We start from the raw sequence: 9,848 nt of genomic DNA, 5'->3' as shown, positions 1-9,848 counted from the left end.
CGCATAAAGATTTACAATACTTTATTTAAAAAAAACACACCTTAATATTCTTAATTTAACGCAACCTTCAGGTTGAATACAATTTAAAATATTTTTGTTCACCTTTTCAATGTTTGAGGATGGGTAAACGCAACGTTACACCCGTGATTGCAACCCACATAGCTAACGATATGAGTCACAAAAATGACTCATCCATTGATAGACATATATTCGACCAATGAATGCGATGCAGAGCTCAATTTTGACCAATGAGAAAATGAGTAGGCGGAGCCGAAACTAATGGGCGGAGTCACCATGCAAAGTCAAGAGTTTTCCGTTAACCACACATTTCTGACCATTCATTTTTAGTCCATGCTGCGAGGGACGTCGTTGATATATAAGGTAACCTGTGTTCAAACGATTGGATGCTATCGTTTAATAAGAATGGGACCGTGTTGTTTGTCTGTTACATTGTGCTGTTGTATTTTTCCTCTGTAGCCGTGGCAACTTACCCGGGCTGTTAGCAAGATGAGGATGTTAGCCGTAACATAGCGTGGTAATTATGTAGCTCGTGCTTGGTTTCGATTATAACAAGAGAGTAATTGTTTTCTATACACACAAACGACTTGGAATTATAGCTAAAATGCTTATGCCGGTTCCTTTTTAGTTTTGAGTAAATTTATGAGCGAAGCGAGCCAGCTGTTTCATCCCCAGCCGTTAGCTCCAGCTAGCCTCGGCTAGCTTTATTATGGAGCGTGCTGTGCGGGAATAAACGGAACGTCTGCGTCACAGCCCGCCTTTCCAGGACCTATTTAATCAACAGACCGTTAAACTTGAGTGGGTCCATCTCCTCCTAAGAGACGTTGTCGTAGCTTTTTACCTTAGTTTCTTTCCCTCATTGGAATGATCTGAAGTAAGTGGCATACACACGACCGTGAAGAAACAAAACACTAAGCGCTATGTGGGGCCATTAACCAGGGTAGTTGACTGTTCTTCAGTTTTCACTGAGCTTCTGAATGTTTTCTCTCAAAAACCTGAAATCGGTAGTTCGTAAAAGAGGAAGAAATTCAACAGTTTTATCGACCTTTTATTTCAGACACTGGTCAGTAGTATACAGTAAAGTTATGTAAGATATAGCGGATGATAAACTATCGAATCCAATCTGTGTAAACGTCAGATAAGAAATGCAGCGATCATAACCATCATTCAGTGTTTTATATATATATATATATATATATATATATAAATTAGGAAAATACCAGTCAGTAAAATAGCAAGCATTTTACATTCTTATAAGGCTTCTAATTTCACCCTCATGTGTTAGAATGTTGACTTTACCGTAATTACAACACCAGTGAGCCCCATAAAACAAAAACCAGGCATCTACATGAGCCAATTTGCCATCTGTGCACGAGTAAACTTTACATTTCCAGATGGCAGATTCGCTTGCATGTATAACTTGGAGAAACGTTTACAAACACTGGAATGATTTTTATATTGTGGCCTCGGTATTTTATATTCATGCTTTTCATTTTTTAACCAATCTGTTTATCTGGGAAGGAGGGGCAGTTTGTCATTTCCAACAAAGACCTTCACTTGACACTTTGTCTGCTAAATTAAAAGAAATAGAAAAAAATTTTAAAAGTGCCAATTCCATTTTTTTCCCTTTTTTTTCTGAAAAATCTGTAAATATAGTGACTAAGTTGGCAGCAGTGGGTTCTGGCTCTCAGAAGAGCAAAACAGGACAGTGACTGATTTTCAGACCTTTGCACAGGTAGAGATGTTCAGTTTCACATGCAATCACCAAACTGATTATGTTATGTAGGCTAGTAATTTGTATAAAGAAACATTTAAACACATAAGGCACTTGTCTGGTTCTGTGAGTCTCAGTCAATTCCAATTTTCTTGCAGGAGCTCACGAGCCGTAATGACCAGACGTGAAACATGATGCGAGAGATAGCAGCAGTGGTTTTCTTTCTTAAGAGACTCGTGAAGAAAGGGGAGAAGCTGGAATCTGACAAGATCGAGCTGTTTATCGAGAGGCTGGCTGTTGCGCTACAGGAGAAGTTCAAGGGTCACTGGTACCCCGAAAGCCCCAGCAAAGGCCAGGCATACAGGTACTGTTGATATTTAACAGCACTGACTGTTAAATCAGTCTGTACTAAGAATAAGCTTTTAGTTGTTAAACAAAACATGTTTTTGTTTGTTTTTTTGGGGGGGGGGATTTTTCAGGTGCATCCGAATAAACAGATTCCAAAGGCAGGATCCGGATCTCCTTCGGGCTTGTCGGGAGAGCGGGATAAAATATAGTGACCTGGGACTTCCTCGTGAGCTCACGCTGTGGGTGGATCCTGGAGAGGTTTGTTGCAGGTGAGACTTGGTCAACCTTTATTCTTCTTTTGCTAGATGTTTTACAAGGTGTTTAACATTACAAAAGTGATTAAACTTTCCTCTAATACACATAATCAAGAAAATAATTTTCATACCTTCTTGATTCAGCTAATAATTATTTTTAATAATCGATTAATCTATTATTCAGTTGATAAGAGGACAAAAAAGGCACATTCTTTGGTAACACTTTATTTGAAGGGGTGTAAGGCATAAGACTGACATGACACCATCATAAACATGATATAACATCTGTCATGAACATAAAGGAGTCTTTATGAATGTTTGACAGTTGTCATGAAGTGTCATTTGGTAAATAATGACACTTGATGCAAAGTTGCTCTAAAAGTTGCATTGAAAGTCCGTTAAAAAGGCCAACTTTGCATTAAATTATCATAATTTACAAAAATCATGCAAAGTTGGCACTTTTAATGGACTTTCAATGCAACTTTTAAAGCAACTTTGTATTAAAAGTGTCATTATTTACCGAATGACACTTCATGACAACTGTCATAAACATTCATAAAGACTTCTTCATGTTCATGACAGATGTTATGTCATGTTTATGATGGTGTCATGTCAGTCTTATGCCTTACACCCCTTCAAATAAAGTGTTACCCATTCTTTTTTTGCAACTACTTCAGCCTTTTTTTTTTTTTTTTTTTTTTTTTTACGTTATTTCTTTATACATTTCTTTTACATCTTAAAAGATGCAAATAAAGAAATGGTGTCATTCCTTTTTTAAATAAGAACATATTTTATTGCCTAAACTTTAATAAAAATGTTACCTACTCAGTAAATCTGAACCGATTGAATTAAAACTATTTACCACCTGAGGAGTTTTGGTTAAAAAAAAAATATATGCAGACAGCATTGTTTTTATCTTAAATGCAATATGTGCATTTTTTTGTACAGCTTTGGCTTTAATTACTGTTCTGAATATGTTACCTTGCATACTCTGTATGCTCTAGTTAACAATTAGCCGATTACTAAATTTGTTTACGATTATTTCAGTAATTGATTAATCATCTCAACCCTAGATAAGATTTTTTTTTTTCTTCAAAGATTAATTCAAAACAAAAAAAAATTATATGTCCAGCATAGAGGCTTTTCTTCTTCTCCAACAGAATGATCTGTAGTTGATGCTTTTCTTATTTTCTCCAATTGCCAGGTATGGAGAGCAAAATCCTTGCTTCTCAGTCGCCACTTTCAGGAGTGATGATGAGGATGATAAAGATGTTGCAAAGAAAGTGACCAGCGCTCTGGAGAGAGTGACATCGGACTACCATTCGGGTTCTTCTTCTGACGAGGAAAGCACCAGCAGTTCCCCCCTCACTGTCCCTAACAGCCGCTGGACCCACCAGGTACTGGGCTCTATGCTGTCCTGTGTAGGATCTTGTAATCCTGGCCTGGCTCTTTTCATTTTCTCAGTGGCTGCATTTCTGTTACAAATGTGTGCGAAACGTTGTTGATATTCTACTAATGTCAGAAAAATAAATTTTTCTAAACGCAACGTTTCCATTCAGTAAGGAACGTAATTAAAATCCCACATGAATAAGTTTGTTCACGCGATAAGTCATTAAAAATCATGCCACGCCGTTGTCCTCCTACCACTTCCTGTTGTCATCTTTGCCTTTTCTGCCAGTGGAAACATGTTGATCATGTGATCTGCAAAAAGTGTTTCCATTGCAGTTTTTGAGAAATACAGTAATTTCAATGCAGCCGAAAATCCACCTCATCCTAGCGCAAAAAAAAATGTTTTATGGAAAGTTTTTTTGAAAGAAATTGCCGTGTTCCCATTAAGCAAATTTATTTTCGGAATTCTTATTTGCACAGTTACGTGGCCAGTGGAAACGCAGCTAGTTAGTAGCATCGTTATCATTTGTTAGAAGATAGTTTTGAGCACATTAGCATTTTTTTTTAAAGGGGCAGTATTATGGAAAATTGACTTTTCTGAGCTTTAAATCATATTATAATGTTCCCTCATCAAAAACACACCTTGGGTCTTGCTTTGATTCTTCAATGAATGTTTGAGAATCATTTAGTCTCCCATGGCAACCATTCAGCCTTGTAAAATGGCAGGTTGGAACTAGTGCTGCCTTCAAGGCACATCTTCTCATCACAGCTGCAGTTTCAATTACAATTACAGGTCACCCATCTGCAGTGACTCCCCCTATTCAGGTCCTTCAGACTAGCCAGCAGCAATTAGCAAACACCTGCTGAGCTCGTTAGATGTGCAGTTTCTCAGTGAAACTGAGGTAAAAACATTTGTAAAGGGTTGATATAGGAGCAATGTGATGGCTTTCTGGAAGTGGAGTTTCAGTTTTTAAAGAGACAGAGGTCCAATTTCAAGGCATTGAATTATGAAGTAACATTTTCTTAAGTCATATTTAATATATAAAGCATTTTTACAACAACTGAAGGTAGCATAGTTACCTGATTACAATATAAAATGGCACTGTGTCACAAGATAACATAATTCTGCCCCTCTAAATTCTTTGCACTTTTTCTTTTGTGTATTCCGAGTTCCCAAAAGTTGTACAGTGAGAGCTCTCGTTCAGTTTGAACCAGAAATGTAATAAAACATCATCGTCTTTGTCTGACAGTTATGATGCTCCATTGTTTTTGTTCAGTGAACCAAAAAAGAAAGCATCAGCGATCCGCTTCTGATGACCTTTCCTCTCTTTTTAGACCATGAACCCTGGAGCTCCTTCTTGGCACCCCAAAAAGATGGTGCCTGGGAAGGGTCACATCCTTCCACGGCCTCACTACGGCTACAGGCCTCGCGGCAGAGCCTCCCACACGTTGAGGAGCAACGTTTGGATCCCTCCCGTCTACAGAGCGTGCCCCGACTACTGGGACACGCAACAGAACGTGGCACATAGTTACAGTTAGGGACCACGGTGCTTGTTGTTCACACTGGACATTAAACCTAGAAAAAACTTTGACTGAGATTTTTTTTTTTTTTAAAGAAACATGAATTTTTATAACACAAATATTGTTTTTCAGTCTTTTTGCACTTTAGATCTTTTTGTTATAGTTGGAATAAATTGTATGAAATTAGGCAATAAAATTGGAATACTACATGTGTAATTTTGTGAAGTACTGTATTTTTACTACAGGAGACGTTCATGTATGCAGCTTAATGTCCTTTGTGATGAAATGTTTTATTTATTAAGCAAAGATTTTCAGATGTATAGGCTTAATGTTATAAACTTTTATTAAACATTTCCAAGCATCACACCTTGTTTATTCCTCTGCTGTTTTGTTCAAAGAACGTACAGGTACAGTTTAAAAAAAAATTAGAATGTCTTCAGTAAGTTTAGTTTTTGTCAGAAAGTGAAGCTCAGTTATAATGATTCTTGAGAGGAGTGAAAAATTTCAAGACTTTTATTTATTGCACTTTTGATGACAATGGCTTACAGCTAATGCCAAAATTAGTGTTTTAGAAAACAACCTATAAAAAATAAGACACTTTAAATAGAAATTTCAGGCTTCTATAAAATGCAGCATATTCAGTTCTATGTACTCGGTACTTGACTGGGTTTCCTTTTTGCATAAAAAGCGTCGTCAAGGCAACATGGAGATCAGGTCAGTTTGCTGAGCAATCAAGCACAGTAACAATGAACCAGCTTTTGGTATCTTAGGCAGTTCGTTCCGGTACCAAGTCCTGCCTGAAGATCAAAACCTCTCGGTAGAAATGAGTCGATGGTTGCTCTGACTGAGGATTTTAAAAAATCCAGTAGATAAAACACCCCAAACAATCACTAACTGTGGAAACCTAAAGCATGATTTTCCCCCAGATGTCAATTTACCAATTAGGCTTTGCACTAACAAGCAACAGTTTCAGTACATATTCTTTGCTGAAGATGTTTGTTCTGAGACTTCTAAAGGAAAATAAATATTGAATTTATCTTGGTGTGAATGTTAAACCGTTAATATAGCCAAAATATGCCTAAACATCTGGCAGAAACACTCAGAACAGGATTTCAAGTAGACAACATATTATCTCTTTGTTTGCTATCTATTGCTATATTTAAAGCTGTTTTTGTTGTTGGTTTTAATCCTCTTAACGCCATCAAATAAATTAGAACATATGTTCTGAGCAGGTATTAAACAATTTTCATTAAGATCACATTTCTTTGTTAATGGGGTTTAGTTTTTCTTCATTGGTCTGATGTAATCTTTGATATATTTTAATAAGTTGCAAGCAAGAAATTGTAATTGACGTAGATAAAGGCTTGATAACGTCAGCTTGTGTGTACTGTTTCACTTAATGAGTCAAGTCACTGAAAAGTATCTGAATAAGATTTTGAAGCAAAGGTGGCAAAATGGAGTCCAACCTTACTAACCACCCACATTTCCATTCAATTTAGCCTAGAACCATCAGTTGTGATTGGGACATCAATTTCAACTGTACCAAACACTCAAGGCACAGCAATATTTTCTTGCAGTGCATTCAACGTTGATACTGCAAGGAGTTCCCTATTTCTACTGACTGGAACAGGAATAGGCACCTCCTACTTTTTTTGCCCTTACTGCCTCTTCTGACCATGAAAGTCATATTGCCCGGATTAAAAACTATCTCTGCAATATTTCTATTTTTAAGCACCTGCCTCCCACAATGTTTGCGCACACCACTGAATATCAATAAGAAATGCATATATATATATATATATATATATTCCACTGTTACCAGGACAGTTCATTTTCATCTGCAGTCCCCCGGCATAGTACATGTTACAGAAAAAAAAACAACAGCCACAGTAACATGAAATCTGTTGTATAAAGTGCCTAGAGTAAAATGCATTTGCTATGTGCAAGATGAAAATTCAACAAGTGTTAGCTTGCCAGATTAAGAAAAGACAGAAAAGGAAGAACCTAATCAATTGGATAACTCTTAGGGCTTGGACAGGATGAAAACTTCATTACAAACAGCAACAGTCTGTGGCTTCTCTCATAACAACTGTATCTTCTCACATGCAGATTTGGACTGTGAGCCTCTGAAACTGAAACTTTCAATTTCAGAGGTCTAAAGAGAATTCTTTGGCCTTCATTGTTTTGTTTTATTCAGTGTCAGCCGTGAAACCCTGTACCATTCCAGATGTGCATTCTACTAAATTTACATCGGGTGGACTGGAATCATTTCATTTTAAGGATGATCAGTGGAAATCAGATGCATCTGAGCTCAAGTTTGAGTTAAGAAAGGCCCTGCAAAAACGTATGTTTAAATGTTTATATTTTAATTTATCAAAAATATCTGAAAACAAGCTTTTACTTTGTGATTAAGGGGCCGTTTGATGTCATTGCGCGTACAGAAAAACCTTGTAAATTCTAGACTCTAACAGGTAAAAAAAAAAAAAAAAATAGTACACAAAAATCCGTCCTAGCGCAAAAATTTGCGTGACAGGTGGACGGAACCTGGTGCTGCAAGGTTGGAGACCTTGTCCTGTTAGGCGACGGGGCCTGGATAATACCTGTGTTAAAGGGACAGCGGAGTCCGGCGACGACAGGCGCTTAAATTCCGTAACAAAAGTATGTTTTATCTTTTTCAATCTTTTTTTTTTCCAAACTCTCTTTCTCTTTCTTACTGTTTAATCAATGTCACATGCTGTTTTTATTTTTTCTTTAATTATGTAAAGCACCTTGAAATGCCTTTCTGCTGAAATGAATAAAATTTGATTGATTTTGTTTGATCACATTTGAATCCATACGAATAAGCTTGTAATGTGACAAAATGAGGAAGAAGGAAGCAAAGGCTGTGAATATTTTCTGGTGGCACTGCTAGCCATGCTGAAAGTTCATCTGCCCCGGACTCCCAATTCTGCTTCATAAGGAACTTTTTAAAGATGGGTACTGAATGTGTCACCTCTTTCACCATATGTTCAACCATCAAAGAACATTGTGTGTTATTTTCGTCCTGAATCTTAGAACCACTGCGTGTATTAAGAGCGTTAAATCCATCAAATTTATAGGATAATTAATTACTCAAAACAAAACTCTCTTCTGACACAACCTATTTCTCGAAGACCCTGTCCGTTTTCTTTTTCGCCAGCAGGGGGCGTCCCTGAACCGTCTACGCGCGCGTCCTCTGGGTGTCACGTGACAGCCTGCGGCGCGCTCCGCTGTGCACCTGCACGGGGAGCAGCCGAGGAGGAGGCGGAGTGGAGTTTGGATGCTTCGGTGGAACCGAGCGAGGCTGACGTTTTCCAGTCGGTATCGGTGCAACTTCTTTCGGCAAGTTTCTCCAAAGAACTGTTGGGATATTTCACACAAGGATGGAGCTTTCGAACCCCCGGCTTTGCTTTTTGCTGTTGAGCCTCCTCCCAGGTAAGTTTCCAGACAACCACACGAAAGCTGAGTACTTTGATGATTTTTCCCCCCCAGTAAATACGACAACGGAGCAAAGAAAACAAAAAACAGGGCAGTCCAACAGGATGGTCAGTCGTTAGCCTCTGACGGTTAACAGCTTTCGTCGAGCTTTGACCAAGTGCTTAATTTTTGGAGGGTTTTGTACCAGTTGAAGTTGATAGTTGACGTTAACTGAAGCACATATAAACGTAAACTAATTAAATGACTCCGAAGGGAGAAACTGGGAGTCAAAGGTCGATTAGTTAGCTAGTAAGCTCAAACAAGCGTGCTATCAAAGTGAGGTTTAATTGAAATAACTGTTTTAAAGTTTGATTTTTTAATAAATATGTTATTTATTTTTCCACTAATTCCTAGCCGTCCCACAGAAAATAACGGAAACGAAATAGAAATTCGGCAATTATTTACATTTCGCCGTTTTATCCCAAGCAGGCGTCATGTAAAGTTACAGGGATTTGGATTATTAATTTGGTCGGTTTCTCTTGGTTGACTGCCTTCTACCGACTAGTTTAAAATGTATTGATTTATGATAGCAGCTAAAATGCCAGGGCTGTTTTTAATTCAACGTCAGAAACGTCTGCATCTGTGCGATGTCTTTTGGTTTATCGTTCGCTGGTGAACACAAAAGCTTGATCCGCTTTTAAACCTGTGGCTGGAGGACTTCAAAGTGCTGCTTTTTTAGTCTGCCATCTGCCAGCAGTTTTAACCCACCCCTCCACCCCACCTCTCCGTCTCTACCCCTTATCCAGTCTGAAATCCCGGCTTTCATATCAACTTAAATACACGTTTGCTCATGTTGGCAGATTTATTTTCTCTGCTGGTTTAAATGATTCAGAGGAAGAAAGTCAGCTATTTAAAGTTTAATGAAGGGATCCGCACCGTAAAGGGATTTTTGTTGGCTCTTGGCGTTTCTGGAAGTGCATTGTGTTGTGTAAAACACCTGATTGGATGATGTGTATATATATATATATATTTTTCCTCTTGTCCCCTGGGGGTTTATCTGTGCAATTCTGCCAGTTTCTAATCAAGATCATATGTTTCAATCAATCAAATCAGATCCTTTTCACGTTTTATTTTAAAGACACAGTGTTTAAAATAAAACACTAGTCATC

General features: G+C 37.9%; 2 protein-coding genes across 2 annotated transcripts in view; both read left to right on the top strand.

The window, feature by feature from the left end:
- Positions 1–233: 233 nt before the first annotated feature.
- Positions 234–5,608, top strand: btg3 (B-cell translocation gene 3). Its single transcript, XM_008428222.3, has 5 exons — positions 234–381; positions 1,891–2,096; positions 2,212–2,349; positions 3,539–3,731; positions 5,059–5,608. The coding sequence occupies exons 2-5, from the start codon at positions 1,924–1,926 to the stop codon at positions 5,260–5,262; spliced, it is 708 nt and encodes a 235-aa protein (XP_008426444.1). The 5' UTR covers positions 234–381; positions 1,891–1,923; the 3' UTR covers positions 5,263–5,608.
- Positions 5,609–8,458: 2,850 nt separating this feature from the next.
- The window catches only part of cxadr (CXADR Ig-like cell adhesion molecule), a 44,187-nt gene continuing 42,797 nt past the window's right edge, over positions 8,459–9,848 (top strand). The window contains exon 1 of the mRNA XM_008428220.3: positions 8,459–8,697. Within this exon, the coding sequence (XP_008426442.1) occupies positions 8,646–8,697 (52 nt within the window). The 5' untranslated portion in view covers positions 8,459–8,645. The remainder of the gene's footprint in view (positions 8,698–9,848) is intronic.

This window comes from Poecilia reticulata, chromosome 14 (assembly GCF_904066995.2).
Source record: "Poecilia reticulata chromosome 14, P_reticulata-male-v2, whole genome shotgun sequence".
Taxonomy (NCBI): domain Eukaryota; kingdom Metazoa; phylum Chordata; class Actinopteri; order Cyprinodontiformes; family Poeciliidae; genus Poecilia; species Poecilia reticulata.
Note: the sequence above shows the minus strand (reverse complement) of the source record. Positions and strands in the feature narration are given on the sequence as shown.

Coding starts and splice junctions, on each gene's coding strand:
- btg3 (XM_008428222.3), top strand. CDS start 1,924: ATGATGCGAGAGATAGCAGCAGTGGTTTTCTTTCTTAAGAGACTCGTG. Junction 2,097..2,211: donor AGCAAAGGCCAGGCATACAG/GTACTGTTGATA, acceptor GGGATTTTTCAG/GTGCATCCGAATAAACAGAT. Junction 3,732..5,058: donor ACAGCCGCTGGACCCACCAG/GTACTGGGCTCT, acceptor CTCTCTTTTTAG/ACCATGAACCCTGGAGCTCC.